We start from the raw sequence: 18,209 nt of genomic DNA, 5'->3' as shown, positions 1-18,209 counted from the left end.
GTCAGCAAGTGTTCTCGTATTTCCTGCCTGTTATGAGCCTGGCTTCCTGCGTTTCTTTGGGATTTTCCTTCGGCTCGGGCGCATGTGGGTTTCCTGTGCTGTCAAGAAGTCAGATGGAACTGTGTGTTATCTCCTCAACATGCTGAGGCTTGTTTGTTCGAAGCAGAGAGAGGCGAAGGGCAGTTTTATTGTGTAGCGCAGCCACAGGGGCTGCCACCAGTCACAGGCAGCAAAGACCACACATCTGAGGGGTCGGGGAAAGTTACAATGTCCCTACAAGCCTCCTTCCCTTGGGGAACTAGCCTTAGGTCATCTGCTTGGCATATGAAACATCCCAGACTCCATTCCCGGCATCTCCATATATGGCAGGGAGAGACCCCCTACATGAAACCCTGGAGAGCTGCTGCCAGTCAGTGTAGACAATATTGACTAGATGGACCAATAGCCTGATTCAGTATAAGGCAGCTTCCTGTCTTCCTACAGTCGGGTGAGGGCACAGTAGGGAACTGACCATTTACATTGAGATGAGAGGAAAACTGACAGCATGATATGTGCTGCCTGCAGCAGTTGATCTCAGAAATGAGAGATCCTGGGGCTGAGGCCTGCCTGGAGTTGTAGAAAAAAAAAGATTTCAATGAGAAGGTAAGCCAAGCCTTCTCCCTGACCCATGATCAGGAGACACACACAGCTTCTCCCAAACGCCAGAAGGGACACAGCTGTAGCCACTCAAGGATTAGGAGAGTGAGCCCTGCAGAAACCCAAAAGCTCTTTCTTATTTTACATGTTCCAGGATTCAGATGTAGTATTGAAAACAAGTTCTGGTGATTAATCCTGGTGTACCTAGTGCAAGTTACTCAGGCTGTATGGATGGGAGGAAAACTGAGGTTTTTGGGGTTTTTTAACGGCTCAAGTGACTAAAGGAAAGTGAGGGAGACACAGCCACCTTAGGGAGCAGATGTCCGTGGTCAGGGAAAGGTGGTGAGGTGTTGGAGGACAGAACCTGCTCTGCACACACATACCCCAGAGCTATCCTGCTGTCATTGGATGCTGTGAATAATGTTGCCCAGTTGCGAGTGCTGAAGGAAGATTCAACTGGTCATATGATCAGCTTCTGGAATGGGGGAGATGGAGAACTTGTCCTTCACCTCAGGCAGCAAAAAATGTCTTGGGCCGACCTCCTGGAATCAGTGATCTCAAAAGATTGGGCCAAAAGGATGCGATTAAGGGTCCTTCCCCTTCCCTGTGCAATCACTGCACATTTCTCTTTGGTTTCACATAGTTCATACACCCTCCGAAGGCTGTTTTTCTGTTTCAGAGATACTGCTTTATCATACAGGCCACAATGTTTTCTCAAGAGGAAATGTAGTACTTCCCTCAGATAATGTATTTATTATCTCCATTCAGGTTTCCCTGTGGGCTGTGGCTGCATGCACACCGCACATTTAAATAATGCTCTCCCCCCCCCCCCACCGAAATAAAAGAATCATGGGAACTGTAGTTTACCCCCCCCACACACACACACACAGAGTTACAATTCCCAGCACCTTTAACAAACTACAGTTGAGAGGGGAAATGTGCTTTAAATGTTTGATGTATATGAGACTGTCCTGGCCCTCACTGCCAGATGAAGAACTCAAACTCCCAGTTCTGCCAAAGACTATCATGCTCAACTCAGATTGGTACATTGGTACAGGTTACAAGGCTCAGCAGGATTTTCACAGGGCAAAATACAGGCCAAGCAGATGTGTGGATGAGCTCACAGCCTCTTCCCTGGATCCAGATTTCAGCTAGACCCCTCCCTGGGCTTGGGTAGGTCCTGATTCCACCACCCACATCTTGCTAGGACCCTCGCCAGGGTCCTCCAGCTCCAACTCCCATTCCTCTGCAGATGCCTCCATGACACCCCCATGGCACTCATGACAGAGACAAATTCTAGGCCCCACCATGCTTCAATGAACACACCATTTGGGGCATCCCATTTTCTATTTTCAATTCTTTGGTGTCCCTGTTCAACAATTGCTCTGTGGGAACAGAGAGCTCATGTGGTCAGTAAGACTATTCTACGCCACGCACACACAAACACAGCAGTGTCTTGCTATTCTGTGACCCTTTTGTTGAGACTTCATTTTGTTTTAATGCTTTGGAGGCTGTGTAAGCTTCCTAATTTTCCTGAGCAGGAATGTTTCTCTGCCCAGATTATCATTATTTGTTAAGAAAGGGAAGAATGAACAGAAGCATTGTCAGCATTTTGCAGCCTGAGTATGTACCCTCCTTCCACATATTGCAAGAAGATATCACAACAGAGACTTTAAAAAAAGAAGTTTTAGGTGTCTGAAGCAAAAGCTGGGCCTAGGGCATACTTGGGTTTAGTTCTCCCTGAGGTATTAAACATGTGGGATGAAACTCTTCCATCTGTATGTGCTTGCTCAGATGATTAATTGCTCCTCCAAACCAGGCTTTATTTCACCCAGGTCAAAAAAACAATTTGGCCCCCCTCACATGCACATTTGCATACACAGTCACACAGGCTAGGAGCATCAATAGCACCCCTCTAGAGGCTTCACCCGGGGCAAAAAACCTGGCTACATTTCACACCCCCACTAGCTACGGCTCTGTCCAAACAATTTAAAAACTACAACAAACCTAGCTATAGATAATGAGATATCAGGCTGGTGTGGTCTTGCCCAGTCTTCTACATGTAAGGTGTATGTTGAGAAATCCAGCCATGTAAGCCTCTGCCTACAGCCAGGAATGGTGCATACCCTCAATGAGACCTTTTATTTGTACAGAAAGGCTCTCTCTTAAAGGCATGGCCAGCCCTACTATGAGACAAAGGGAGGAAAAAACTAGATATCAAGTTAAAATTTTATTTGCCTTTAAGATGCAGGTTGTTGTTGTTTTTAATGCAAATATCAGTTTGTGGGAAGATGATAATTGTTGGGGTTGCAGCAGATATAGAGGGAGAACTTACATACTTCCACTCTCTGATGTGGTTGTGGAGGAAAACCTTCTTCTGAAAGTGCTATTTGCATTGGGAAGAACTTTCCATCTGATGCTAATGGGGAGGGGGGTCCTCTCCATACAAATTTATTATTTATTTGATTACATTTATATACCACCTTTTCCTCAAGGTGGTGTACATGGTTCTCTACTCCCCATTTTATCCACACGACAACCTTGTGAGGTGGGTTAGATAGTGACTGACCCAAGATCACTTGGTAAGCCTCATGGCTTAGTGCGGATTTGAACTCTGGTCGCCCATGTAATAGTTCAACACTCTATGACAGCACACTGTCTCTCCATACAAATAACATTTTCACAATGCAATCCTATGCATCAAAAAGTTCAATAGGATTTATTCCCTGGCATGTGCAGATAGGCTTGCAGCCTCAGAGAAGCCAGAGGGGTTCACTTCAGGACCACAATAAGGGAAGAAAGGGTTAAGCTCCTCCCCTCCCTTGCCACTGTGATTCTGATATTTATCAGTTCTCCCCAACTGATGCTACTTGCATTTAAAAACAAACATGTGTAGTAAATGCAAATGTTATATTAAATGATATAACTAGCTTTGGGTGTCACTGAAGAGTAATACATGGTCAGCCCTTTTTCTAGGTATGTGTTTAAATAAAACTAATTACAGTGGTACCTCAGGTTACATACGCTTCAGGTTACAGACTCCGCTAATCCAGAAATAGTGCTTCAGGTTAAGAACTTTGCTTCAGGATGAGAACAGAAATCATGCTCCGGCGGCGCGGCGGCAGCAGGAGGCCCCATTAGCTAAAGTGGTGCTTCAGGTTAAGAACAGTTTCAGGTTAAGTACGGACCTACGGAACAAATTAAGTACTTAACCTGAGGTACCACTGTAAACATAACACTAGATTTTCTTCCCCAGAGACCTTAAGAGGTGGAGAAAAACAGCTTCCTTGGGTAGTGTGTGTAAGAGAGAGTATCCAAATATCACTTAAACTGAGGGCACATTCAGAGATAGTAATGTGTTGCCTTGCATGTTAATGAAAACAGAAGACAGCCAGTTTTTACATTCAAATTTTATGCATGGAAAATGCAAAAAGAAAAGAAAGATTGCTAAGTGTTACATGTGAAAACAGCCTTTCCAAGATGATGTGGCATTTCTAAATCCCAGATCTGCAGAGGTCCAGTCCGATAACAAAAATCTCCTCTTCCACCTCTTTCCTCAGTGCTAATCAGCCAGGATTTTGAGCCGTCCAGCTCTTTTGTGTGGGGACGAACTTCTGTGCTCCTTCCCAGTCTAGCCACCCCCTTTGAGAGCCCCATTGTGAGGGCAGGCTGTGGCAACTCCTTTATCTGGAGAGATTTGCAGCCTTGCCCAAGTGCATTCATCCAGCCTCTCCCTCCCACTGGGAATTTTATCCTCTGAAGAAGTGGAAAGGACTCAGTCCTTTGAGGAGCCATCTAGCCAGGGCCCCCACTCCTAGAGGGGAGAGGGGGAAGGGGGAGCTGTGATCAGATTGCAGATGGGCTGCCCTTTGGTTTCCCCTCCCCCATCCTGGATCTGCTTTGGAAAAAGGCAGAGGAACTGGGGGTCGGACTGAACAGGTGGCTGGGGGGTGGCTGGGACAGCAACACTGGTTAGGCAGCCTGTGGTGTCCAACTGAGGCCTCTCAACCGGCAAGCACACTTTGCAAGATCTCTCAGCTTAGGGATTCTTACAAAGATTTCTAGAGGGGTCACCATATTACCCTGTTAACAGCAAAAACAGCAATGGGTCTTGTGGGTCCAACATATTTATTATGGCATAAGAATTCACCATCAGACACACACACACACACACACACACACACACACACACACACTGGAGTGGCGGGGATGATTATAAACAGAGAAGTCAGAAGGAAGGGAAACACAGAAGAATTCAAATACTAGTTTATGTGAGGTTCCAGGTCTGAGTTTTCCTTTATTTTTACTGATCAGCAGTTCTTCCTGTTTGTGTTTGGTTTACCGTCCCACTTACAACCATGAGTGTGTACCTGCAACACACACATTTCCCAGTATGCTTTTTAAAAAACAGAATTTCTACTACTGAATTTTAAGGCAGGAGTTGCCAACTTTTTTTTAAAGCCCATGGGCACATTAGAATTTTCGAGTGTGTGCTGTGGATGCCACCCCTCTGATCACTTCTGTCCCCTGGATCAGTCACAACACAAACAGGGAGAATGAAGTTGTGCACATGCCCGCTCTGCTTTTCCAAGGAATCTCTGAAAAAGTCAAATTAATTCAGCAGAATTTCAAAAAGCATAAGGTTTAATGCAGAAGTGGGAAAGAAAGTCACTTGTCCAAACCTCCTCCTTCAGATGTATCTACTTTTCAAAGGAAAAAAAGTTAACCACTCTCACTGCCTCTTGACCAACAGGAGTGTGGGTGGGGAGTCTCAGAGGTTTCGTGGGCATCAAAGGAATGCTGCTCAGGGACCATGGATGCCATGAGCACCACATTGGGGAACCTCAAAATTAAAGGCATTATCGCTAAGTACCAGCGCACTGTTACAGGTGCAGAAGCACTGCCAGAGGGACAGGTGGTAGAAATTTCCAGTGCCTCTTTGCAGAAATGTCTCTGTATCCTGTTGGGATCTAGGAACCTGGAAACCTTATTAGCATTGTCATAGTTCTGGACATCACACTGTTTTCTTGGCCACACCTGGTGATGCAGTTTGTTTTTTCGTGTGTGGCGAAAGTATAGCTTTGACGTACAAAATTGAGCCTGTCAGAGGCAAACCCCCTCAGGGGTTTCCTCTAACATGATGCTTGGGTGGAGGAACTTCCTGTGCAGGAAGGAAACGGACGTTCCCTGGCGTTATCTGGCTGCTCCAAATAAAAAGCTGGATTTTCCTGCAGTGGTGTGAAACCTAGCAACAAAAAGGCTGCTTTTCTGACAGACTGGCTATACAGTCTCTCCAGTCTCTCTCTCTCTCTCTCTCTCTCTCTCTCTCACACACACACACACACACACAACCAGAAATGTCCTTGAACTGTGTAACAGTCCTGTTCCTCCCATGGAAGGTGGCAATTGCGAACAAGTCAACTGCCACAAAGAATCTCAGAGGTTAATTAGCACAGAGAAGTCCCCCTCACAATCTGACGGGAGGCTGAGAACAGTGTAAGGGACGTGATAAGCAAAAATCAGTGGGTCCTCTCTCTGGTTGTGCCAATATGACACAATGCACCTAACACTGAATCATGGTTGCTTGCCACCTGTTTCCCTAGCAGGTGAAGGGCCATAGCTCAGGGGAAGAACTTCTACCTTTCAAGGAGAAGGCCGCAGGTTCAACCCCTGGAACCTCCAGGAAGGGCTGAGAGAAACTCGTGCCTTAAATCCAGGAGAGTTGCTTCCAGTCAGTGTAGACAGTACTGAGCTAGATGGACCAATGCTCTGACTGAGTATAAGGCAGCTTCCTATTTTCCTAATCCTGTGCCGTTAACTTGGCCTGCACACAGCCTCACTGCTATGCATAGGATTGCTTGCTGCAAATCTCACATAATTCCTCTCTTCAGCAGCATCCAGTGCCTGAACATAAGAAGAGCCTGTTGGTTCAGGTCGGTGGCGGCCCATCTAGTTCAGCATCCTGGCCAACCAAATGCCTATGGGAATCCCCAGAGTAGGACCCAAGCTCTCCCTATTTGTGATTCCCAGCAACTGTCATTCAGAGGCTTACTGTTCCCCAACAGTGATGGTAGAACGTAACTATTGTGCCCAGCAGCCACTGATAGCCTTACCCTCCATAAATTTGTCTAATCCTCTTTTAAAATAATCTGTGTTGGTGGTCATCTCTGCCTCCTGTGGGAGTGAATTCCATAGTATGTTTAGGCGCTCTGTGAAGAAGTACATTTTTCTGTCCTGAATATTCCACTCCCAGCTTCACAGAATGCTCATGAGTTCCAGTGTTACGAAAGAGGAGAAAAGGTTTTTTTTTTGCAATCCAGTTTGTCCACAGCATGTCCAGTCCTATGCGCTGCTATCATGACCCCTCTTACTTCCCTTTTCTCTAAACTAAAAAGCCATAAATGTTTCTCATAGAGATTTCTGTTGATTTAGGGAACTTTTTTATTTCAGATGGAAACTGAGCTGGAATAATTATTTTAAAAAGCAACCCCCCCCCCATATACAGACATACATACATACATACATACATACATACATTTTGACTCTAGGACGTCCCAAGCAATTGGTTGGCATCCCTCTGTCTCGGGAGACAATATTATCCAACAAAACGCATAGACTGCATAATCAAAAAAGAAAAATCCCCAAGAAGAGCTTACCACACTCTAAACCCAACCAGTTAAATTTATTCTGCTAGATTTAATAAGCCAAGAGGAACAGAGGGCAAGAAGGCAAATAGATATAAAGGAAAGCTGCAAGCCATGTGTCCACATCGTCTGAAAGTGATTCTACAACACATCGAAGGTTGTGTAATTGGACACTTCCACTGAAACTGAAACTACTGTGGAGTCAAAGTCTCTCCATTGTAAAGTGACTCTCCTCAGTCTCTGAGGACAGACCATTTGAGCAGACCCACCATAGTTGCAGGGACGAATTGTCCCCACCAATCCAACTTCACTAGATGGTGGCCCCTCCATGACAAAGGAATGCATTTCGCACATACCCTTACAGTCCATCCCTCACACCACTGAGCAAAGACTACATCAGGAATCAGGATGTGTTCTGCTTGATCTTTCAGACCAACAACCATTCAAGAGAAGCCCATGGTTGCCACAGAGGTCGCAAAGTCACAAACTGGCCCAAGAGCAACCTTTGTATAGATGTTAAAGTCACCCAGAATTATTGGCCATGGTAAAGGCCTCCTCTGCCAGTTTGCTCAGGAAGCCTGTTAGGAAGCAAGATGATTGACATAGCAGCAGAAGCAGCACAAGACCAGGACACTCAGCAGATAAGCAACCAAAAGCAGTGGAGGTGTCAGAAAAAGGGCATAGAGGCCAGCCATTTCCCCAGATGATCATCAGCCTCTCCACTTAAACTGTAGCTCACCCTGCTCACAACTACCAAAACTGAGGTAGTATCATAGTAGCTCCCTGCCACATACCCAACCAAGACATATCTTCACACCATCACCCAATTAAAGTGTGTGCAGCACAGGGATTAGGGTCAAAGATAGCAAATGAAGGACCAGTAGTAACAAACATGGCCCACACTGCAAGCCAGAATCTGTTTTCCATACCCACTCAGGGGAACCCCAACAGAACCAGGCTTACATTCACTCAGGACACAGGCCTGTTTCTCCCACAGGACCTGGGCACTGGCCAATAATTCCTGTTCCTAACTAACAGTGTCCTTTATCACTTCCCAAGGGAGCAATCTCGCTTTATGTCGTTACTTCAGGATTAACCCCACCACACACAGCCTGGGTTTTTTTGTTTCCTGCTGGGTTTTTTTGTTTCCTGCTTTTGGCATCTTTGTCTCAAAAGTAATCTTTCATATCTGTCTTCCCACTCTGCTTCACATAAGAAGTATCTCCTGCAACAACAGATAGGAAAAGGGGACTGGACTCCAGAAGCTGTATATTCCTTTTTCCTTTATGAGTCAAACCTGAGGTAAGTTCTGGGTCCACCATCACGCTCCCAGCTGTAATCACTCAATCAACACAGTGGGTTCCACAAAAATACTCATCCTGCAAGCAGATTAAAAGAAAAAAGAAAAAGAAAACCCATACACACCTAAGTCATACTATCAACTTGAAGCAGTCAGATAATGAACAGTCTTACTGGCCAAGAAGAGAAGAGTAGATAAGGCACAGGATGGTGCCAGCCACCAGGCTCCTCAGCCCTTCTCTGGTCCACACTCAAAGATGTTAATATTTGTGCCAGTAAAAAACCAGTCAACACACTGGGAGCACAGAATGCTCTTGGGCCTGATAAGGCTAGTGTCACTTGCAGCATTTTTCCTGGGCTTCCAAAATGAGACACTCTCCATTGACTTCTGGGTATGCTTTCTGGTGAAGTGTGTGTTCTGGTGACAGCATGTGGGGAAAGGAGCCAAACTTCATTGTTGAACAAAACCCAACTATTTGGCATCTTGGCTCTCAAGAGCTGCATTTTCTCTCAATTTCTAGTGGCACTTTGGAAAAGCTCCAGAGCACTGGCCGGTAGGGATGTGCTAATTGTTTGCAATGGCAGCATCCTGCATTGGCATGATGCCCCCTGTTGCCAGGATACTGGGAGCCACCCAGCGAGGCCGACAAGCACATTCCTGGGAAGAAGACTCTCCTTCACAAGACAATGGCTGTTCAGTGAAAGGCAGATTGCTCCTGCGGCAGATGCTTATCTGCAGTCTATAATCAAATGACTGCTCTGAGGGATTCCAAGCTCTGGACATAACAACCGCTTTGTGGTCTTGATAATAGAGCCAGTGCTCCCAAGTCAATCCTTATACCAATTGCCACTGAGAGGGATGGTGTGGGAAGGGGGGTGGCCCACAAGTTGTTTGGCTTTCAGAAATTCTTGTTTGGGGCAAAAGCTCTTATAGAACAGTTCTCGCTCAAGGCTCCTTGGGAGGCCAGAAATAGAACTTCATTAACTATGAACCCCAGAATTTTGGATTAATGAAGCTCAGTAATAGCCAGCCAGGAGTCTCCGTTACCCTGCTTTACAGTTTCTCCATCTCAGGAAGTTTTCTCATGAACTCCAGTCCTACCCCACCTCCATTTCATTATCACGGCAGTTTTGGGGAAGGGCTGAGGCTTAATTGTCTATGGCAAGCCATGCAAACAGGAAAGATGGTTTAAAACAAACAAACAATTTTGATCATATAAAATACTGTCCCTTGTCATTGTTCTGAAACTACATAGAAAGAAAGAAAAACACTTTATTCAGCAGAGAAAGTAAGGCAGAAATGAACAGGGACTCTGATAGGATGGAATAAAGGGGGCAGCTTCAGGAGGTATTGGTAGGCACATAGATAAAATGAAGAGAGCACTGGTTGCCTACAACATTCACAACACTTAATTGCTAAAAAGAGGGATGATGGGGTTCAAGCCTGCCTAGAATTAGTGTGGCACAATTCCTGCAACCAAGCTCAGAATCAGAAAAGTCCCCAACTCAAATCTCTCCTCTCCAAGAACTCACTATATGACCATTTCTCAGTCTCTGTGATATGCAAAAATGAGGATAATACTGTATAACAGATGTACGTTGCCGGGCTGCTGTACACACGATGTAAGGAAAGCTTGCTGCACTCTAAACCTTTCATGTAAGTGTACATAAATGATATGAACCAGGGGCAGCCAACATGGGGCTCTACCGACGTTGGACTACAACTCCTGCCATGCCTGATCATTGGCCGCACGAACTTGCCGAATCTGATGGGAGTTGTAGTCCAACAACATATCAAGGGCACTATGCTGGCTGAGCTTGATATAAATTGTTGCACCCTTTGATTGAGGAGCTTTATTCTCTAGTGATATGCACGGTGTGGGGTTGCTGTGAGTGTGTTGAGTTTTTAAGGAAGGGCACTCTGCACATGCCACGGGGCACTCCTCCCAGGTTTCTGGTACTGTGCTGGAAATGAATTCCAGGGCTGAGCCCTGGCAATTTCTACCTCGAAGAAAGTCCCAAGCATAGGTGCCAACTCCCAGGGGCCCTGGGTGGATGCCTGAGTACCCACAAAATTCCCCATGAAGGGGCTGGGCACCCACAAATTTCAGTGCCAGGGCCATGCACACTGCATGGCACCCAAGGCCCTGGGCACCCTCAGTCGCGGAGCCAAGTTGGCCTTCCTGATCCCGAGTGAGCATCCCCTTGCGAAGAAGAGCTGGCAACTCAAGCCCCACTCCTCCATAAACCCATCGCCTTTTCCTGTAGAGGCTGGGGGTGGCCGGGGTGGGGGGGTGACTGCAACCGCCTTTGCTCACCGGGGTCTGCGAACTTGCTGGCACCTCGCCTACTACCATATTACATTCCACCCGACTGCTGAGATGTTCGCTTCCCTTTAAGAGGCAAAGCCACACTTGGCATACGGAAAGCAGCTGGATTGTACCAAGTGGCTCCGCTAGGCGGGGGAGCACTCACACCGGACAGTACTGAGGAGGGGGCGGAAACAACGCCATTTGCACCCGAGCGTTGCAAAATCAAAGTGTGCAAGGATATCAGCTCTCAAACGTCTTTCTCGGTTCTTGCTGCTCGCGCAAAAGTCCTCAGAAGGCTTGTTCCATGGTGTGCCCCTTCTCCCCCTTTCCTGAAATCGGCAATGGGCTGTCCCTCGCTCTGATCTTTTAAGGGAGAAGCGGACTTGCCGGAGAAGCGGGTGGGTGGTACTGGGCTCATGTGCCCTTTAAGTAGAGGCTGCTCTGCACCCAGGAGGATATATTGCTTAAGCTGGCAAGGGGGGTGATAAGTTAAGTACCCAGGTGAGTTCGCACAGCGGGGGACCCAGAGAGCTTCCCCGCCCCCAGCCCCAGCACTGTAGGACAATAGAGATGCGGCTCGAGGAGCCCTCAGGGCTGGTTTAGAGTTGGCTGGCAAGGAGTGTCTGAAGTTGAGCTGGGAATCGGAGAGGAGGAGAAGGAGGTGTGTGTGTGTTTAGTGTGGTTTTTCCTAAAGTACTTTCTTTCTGCTTAGCTGTTCCTCTCTCGGGTCCGCTAGCGCATCTGTGCAGGGGTAAGTTTTTCTGCAAGACTGCAGATCGCTTTCCCTGCTTGGTTTGGCAAGCCTCCTAGTTGATGAAATGCCCTTTTGAGGAAGCCGAGCCAGTGAATGGAAAATATCTTTTTCTCTCTCGCTTGAACTTATTTCTTCCGGCCCCTTCCTATGTGCACCGCTTGAATATTTTGTGGCGAGTGATTCTGGTTTGCATTTTGGCTGAACATCCCGGTTTCAAGCTTCCTTTTTAGTGGGCAGATTTTTTTGCTGGAAAGATCACGCTCGCTCGGAACTCGGAATATTTGACTTGGTGTTTGCGTTAGCACGTGGAAGTGCTCTTCCATCTGTTCTGCTGACCCGGCTTCAGTAACTACTTGGGTCTTGATTTTCTTTTCTAGCTAAGTTTTTCCACTTTTTGCTGCTGCCTGTTCTTCTAGCGTTGTCCGATTGCTGCAGTTACAGTCTTTAAAGCTATTTCTTCTTTTTTTCAAAAGTGACTCTGTTAGTTCAGTTGCTGACATCCACATTTCCCCACAACTCTTTCCTCTCAAATGCTATTTGATAGGGGTTCTTTCTTTCCACCAAATAGTTCACCTTGTGAACTTTTCTGTGGGGGGGGGGGGACTTTAGAAGCTATGTTGTTCCAGCAAGATGTTAAGAGTGTATAATGGGGAAGCAAAGTTTTACGAACAAAGGATAACTTTCTTTTTAAAAAATATTAAAATTGTGTTGATTTTGTTGATGTGTTGAAAGAGACAATACTGAATTTCATGTTAGGAAGGTAGGCATTTTGGTATAAATTTAAGAAAATGTTCTGATATTGGAGGACCATCCTTTGCTGGGGAAGGCTTTAAATGCAGTTCTTTCAAAGTAGCTCTTGGACTCTCTTTCAGCAGTAGTGATAAGGGTCATCAAAGCTGAGGTCTCACTTGCTTGGCTTCCTTAGTGAAAAGCTTCTGCTGCCAGGGTTGTGATGGGCTAACTTCTCTGTTTACTTGCCCCATTTTCCTCCTGAGGCCAATGGTGCTTTTGTACAATCTGTATGCTTGTATAATGGCCCTTTCTCCCTCTAGGTCCACCAGTTAGTCTAGGGTTATGCTGATGACGGGCCTTCAGGGAAAAGAAAGCAGGAAGGTTCTCCTTAAGAACTGCCCTGTCTAGGAAGTATCTCTGCAGTGCTAGCAGGTCTGAAGCTGCTAAATAAACAGGCGGCTGGTTTTCTGGACACATGTGTCCCTGCATGCTGATTCTTGAGGCTCTGAGAACCTCTCTGCCAGGTTTTGCTCTGCTCTCCGCTGCTGTTTATTTGATTGTGCCTGCCATGCTTTTGCTAGACTCTGTAGACTTTTCCAACTCTCAGTCCTGTAGCAGATGGTGGGTTACGCCAGATTGCAGACGGAGCTCTGGGAAGTGGTACGAAAGTTGGAAAATAAAAGTATGTTGCCTGTTGAGATGCCACAGGTTTTTTTTAAAAGGGGGTTGGGATCATAACAATAATAGCTAAATTCTGAACACTGCCACAGTCATTGTATACCAGATTAGGCCAGCTCTCTGGTGTGTGTGTGTGTGTTTCAATTCCCAATTAGCACCCACCTTCTGAGTACGATAAAGACTAGTGGAGGGAGGAGTTTTACTGATAGAGATAGAAGTTCTGGTTGAGGAATTCTTTTTTCCTTTGTTTCCAAAGAAGCATTTCAAATGGCCACCTTTAGCTTATACTGTTGTACCAAGGAGTTTGCGCCTGGTCAAAAAGTGTGATTCCTTTCCCTTACTTTAGCATAATCACATATTTCTCTGCTCTTCTTGTGTCTTCTTTTGCAGGCCTTTGCTCTGCCTGCAACCTGCCACCACCTTGTCCCCAAACCACTTGGAGAGGATGCAGGGAAGCTCTGTGCTGGAAGTGACTTGGTTTGTGTTCCTGGTTGTGGCTGGCGCCCCTGGGCAGGACGAAGAGAAGCCCGCCTTCACCCCCATTCTCACCCGCAGGCCTTTCATTGTTGCTTGGAATGCGCCAACCGAGGAATGCAAGCCTCGCTATGGTGTCCAGCCAGATCTCAGCATCTTTGACGTTCATGCCTCGACCAATGAACTTTTTGTGGACCAGAACTTGACCATTTTCTATAAAGAGCGCCTGGGCCTCTATCCCTACTATGATGGGGGGAAGGCTGTGAATGGGGGTGTCCCCCAAAACAGCAATTTACAGCAGCATCGGAACCAACTGGAATCTAGTATTAGGAAATACATCCGCACTGAGACAAAGGAGGGATTGGCTGTGATCGACTGGGAAGAGTGGAGACCCATCTGGGTCCGGAACTGGCAGTCGAAAGACATCTACCGCAATGTCTCCCGTTTACTTGTGAAGGCTCGGCAGCCTCACCTGCTGGAGGACCAGGTGAAGAAGGAGGCTCAGTATGAATTTGAGTCGTATGCCCGTGAGTTTATGAGCGAGACCTTGAGATACGCCAAGTACTATCGCCCCCGGCAGCTGTGGGGCTTCTACCTCTTCCCCGACTGCTACAACCACGACTACAGTAAGAACCAGGACAGCTACACAGGGTGCTGCCCAGATGTGGAGAAGTCACGCAACGACCATCTTTTCTGGCTTTGGAAGGAGAGCACTGCCCTTTACCCTTCCATCTACCTGGAGCAGGTGCTGGCCAACCACACAAATGGCCGCAAGTTTGTGAGGTCTCGGGTAGGAGAGGCCCTTCGCATCTCCCAGCAGCACCATGATAACTATAGCCTACCGGTCTTTGTCTACACCAGGCCCACCTATATACGCACACAGAATGTCCTAAGCGAGGTAAGAAAGCCTTTCCTATCTGGTAAATGTTACTCTGTTGGAATTGGGAAATAGCCAAGAATCCAGGGCCATTGGGGTTGGATTTCTGTCCCATGTAGAGGAGCAGTCTGAAGGACAGGTCAGCCCAGCTTGTGATCCACCCTCCCAAAAGGTAATCCACCAGCAATGTATGGCACTCTCCAGGGGTGTAATAAACTTTCTGGTGTGCTGTCTGCCTGAGACTGAAACAATGGGGCTAGGGTGGGAGGCTACTTGGCACTTAGCTGGCCACCAATACCTAGCTGGTGAGCTGCTTTTGCCTTCCTGGGTCAAACGTTGTTCAGACCTGTTATAGCAATAACTGAGATGCATTAGTTTGTGGTAATAACTGATAAGCATGATCAGATAAAGGCTGCTTATCAGAAGCTTTAATTAGGTCTCCAACCAAAGTTTTGTGGGCTGGGACTGCTCCCAGGAAGCACCTGTGAGCTGTGGTTCCTGTGGAATTGCTGTACAATGGGAGGTGGGAAAGGACTTCTCCTTTATCTTGGTCCTAAGCAAATTGACTTGATGTGTAATGGAAACTTAAGAAGTCTAGGGTGGGGCTGAGGAGGGAAGGAGGCAGCTGCTTCTGTCTGTCTCCCTCATCAGTTGTATGGCTGTGGCAGCACTGCTGCAAGAAAGTGCTGTTCTTTATGGGCATTTAATTCTCCTAGAAAGAATCATTAGTCTGGCATTTTGCCAAGGGCTTTTCTAAAGAATAGGGAGCCATTGGGCTGGATACATGTCCAGCCCATTGGGGACCACTGAGCTGGAGAAGTCGGAAGTTGCACTCCAAATTGTTCCTGTGGGTGGGCTTAGTTCTGGCGCACTGAAGCACACAGGGTTGGTAAGGGGATGTAGTCTATTGACCCAAGTTCTGTTGGCTTGAAGAGCATCCAGGCATGCCAACTTCAGAGTAGTCCTTTGCCATGGTGCCACAGCCTTTGGAGTGTAGATCTGTGCTGAAAGCCAAGCTGCATTGCTTCTGCTTCCTGCAGTTTCCCAAGGTAACTTCTGAGGCTACCAGGCACTGTAAGATGCAGCAGGATCATGCAGATGCCCCCAAGGTCTGAGCACCACTGAGGCTAGTGTCAGGATTGATGTGACTGGCTTGTCCATAGGCAAAAATGTACTATCTTCTGTCTTCTGCCTTGGCCCACACAACTTGGGAGCAAAAGCTTTCTGAGATAGTTGGTCCCTGTAACTGTATCGTAATCGGTAATCTATTGCAGTATGATTTCTGTTTCCCTCATATAGGAAAAAACTTCCCTATCCTAGCTGGACTTACAGGAAGCAGCAGGCAGCAATGTAGTGTTAGTGATGTGGGGCCTTGGGGTGGGGGGAATCAAAGGCTCATTACTATTTCTGCAGCAGAGTCTCCAGTGACCTTAAGCCACATGATCAGCATGAAAGGGAAGCTTTTTTAGCCACTATGCTCCAAAGCTAAGCATTTTGGAACACCAAAAACACAAGGTGCCTGAGTTTCAAGAGAATGGTGTACAACAGGGGTCAGCAAACCTTTTCAGCAGGGGGCCGGTCCACTGTCCCTCAGACCTTGTGGGGGGCTGGACTATATTTTTTTGGGGGGAAATAATGAACGAATGCCTATGCCCCACAAATAACCCAGAGATGCATTTTAAATAAAAGGGCGCATTCTACTCATGTAAAAACATGCTGATTCCCGGGCCGTCCGTGGGCTATATTTAGAAGGCAATTGGGCCAGATCCGGCCCCCAGGCCTTAGTTTGTCTACCCATGGTGTACAAGTTATGTTACATGTAATGAGACATTATGAAAAACACAACATAAGTTACTCTGAAAGATATTGGAGCACTCCAAATCATTTCCCAAGTATGTGTGCAGAAAACAGTAGATTTAGGTGGAAAGCGTTTTATTGCAACACATCCCCAGTTATTGCTATTTTATCATTATAAGATTGTTGTATAATTTTAGAAGGTGTGTGGCTAGGACTATCATAAAGGGACCCATCACTTCTGAGTTTGCTACTTACAATAGGAAAGGCACTTAAGCTTCAGGGTGGGGGATTTCCTTCCAGAGTTTCTGACCTTGCACATCACTGGGCTCTGTGATGAGTTTTAAGACTGGACCGCTTCTATCTTGCCTTGGCTGGGGTGGGGGAAGTTTCCAAAACAGAATTTTCAGCTGCCCTTACACAACTGGACTTCAGCAATCAGGAGTGCCAGCTTGGCCCCGCAACCTTGGGTGCCCGGGGCCATGGGTGCCATGCAGTGTGCATGGCCCTGGCATTGAAATTTGTGGGTGCCCGGCCCCTTCAAGGGGAATTTTGTGGGTACTCAGGCACCCAGGGCCCCAGAGAGTTGGCACCTATGTCAGCAGTTGCAATTACCTTGTAAGTTACTTTAATAAGTTTGCACCTTGTTTGGAGAAGCAGAGGTGGGCATGATACCTGCATGCACCTTGGTCTTTCTCTCTTTGAGATCTTAACTTGGTTTCATGCTCTACCTCTAACCAAAGGCAGGAGCAACTTTACAGCTGAGCATTTTGGGAAAAAATAATAATCTGTGGCCAGTGGTGAGTTCTAGAGCCTCAAAAATGCAACCCTTGCTCGTTATGTGGCTGACTTTGCCCATGGATAGAGTGGAAGTTAGTGAATGGAGGTTTTTATCCCTGCTACTTAGGAATCATTCAGATTAACTAGAGGGTGCTCTGAAAGTAAGCAGTGTAAGTGAAACGCTAATTAAAATGACAAACTTCAGACATGTTTAGGCAAGGGGTAGTAACGCCCAAGCTTTATATTTTTAAAAAGGAGTTGTTGCTCCTTCTTGCTCGGCAACAGTCATTGATAATAAAATGGCAGCTTTAACCACACATGCCTAAAGGCCTATTCATCCATAGAATACAATTAGCAGTTCCACTCCTCACCCAACCCCTTCAGGTCTGGGGGATGATCTCTGCATTCGGTGTAGCATGATTTGTCCTGGTTGTCTGTACTCTACCAGAGGCATGTTCACACATCTGCCTGAAAATGTAGATGCTGAAAGTGAGGATGGGGACAAGCCTTCCTCCAAGGACCTTGTGCATGTCTCACTGTGTCCCTGAACTTGCCCATGTTGCATTGGGAAGTGCTCATTGAATGAAAGTAAATCCTCCATGTAATTAGGGCTGTGCTTTACCATTGTTCTGTCTACTATCAGACTATTGTTCAGTCTGGCTCAGTACTACCTTCATGAACTGGCAGCCGCTCTCCAGATTTTCGGGTGGCGGGGCATTCCCAATCCTTCGTGGAACTTTCTGGCTTACCAACACCAGGTGACACCTGTTTTGGTGTGTGGTGCATGTGCATTGACGGATGGCAAATGTAAGAGGTGGCGATGATTTTAACTTAAGATAATTTACCACCTTACACTCTTTCTGTATCTTCAGATTCTTGAGAGATTGCATGTAGAGAGGTTCTGGCCCTGCCCACTGCAAGTGTGTGGCCCTAACAGATTACTTCCATGGAACACGGGTGGCACTGTAGTCTAAACCACTGAGCCTCTTGGGCTTGCCAGTCAGAAGGTTGGCGGTTCAAATCCCCGCAACGGGGTGAGCTCCTGGTGCAATGTCCCAGCTCCTGCCAACTTAGCCGTTTGAAAGCACACCAGTGTGAGTAGATAAATAGGTACTGCTGCAGCAGAAAGGTAAGCAGCGTTTCCGTGCACTCTGGTTTTCGTTACAGTGTTCCGTTGCACCAGAAGCGGTTTAGTCATGCTGGCCATATGACACGGAAAGCTGTCTGTG

General features: G+C 46.8%; 2 protein-coding genes across 3 annotated transcripts in view; one reads left to right on the top strand and one right to left on the bottom strand.

Annotated features, from left to right (window-relative positions):
* The window catches only part of LOC308472026 (uncharacterized protein), a gene marked incomplete at its 5' end in the record, with an annotated part of 286,484 nt that overhangs the window by 214,127 nt on the left and 54,148 nt on the right, over positions 1 to 18,209 (bottom strand). The window lies entirely within an intron of this gene.
* The window catches only part of LOC308472286 (uncharacterized protein), a 30,885-nt gene continuing 23,913 nt past the window's right edge, over positions 11,238 to 18,209 (top strand). The window contains exons 1-2 of the mRNA XM_080996978.1: positions 11,238 to 11,392; positions 13,446 to 14,427. Of these exons, the coding sequence (XP_080853104.1) occupies positions 13,501 to 14,427 (927 nt within the window). The 5' untranslated portion in view covers positions 11,238 to 11,392; positions 13,446 to 13,500. The remainder of the gene's footprint in view (positions 11,393 to 13,445; positions 14,428 to 18,209) is intronic.

This window comes from Podarcis pityusensis, assembly GCF_964106645.2.
Source record: "Podarcis pityusensis genome assembly, chromosome: 2".
Taxonomy (NCBI): Eukaryota; Metazoa; Chordata; class Lepidosauria; order Squamata; family Lacertidae; genus Podarcis; species Podarcis pityusensis.
Note: the sequence above shows the minus strand (reverse complement) of the source record. Positions and strands in the feature narration are given on the sequence as shown.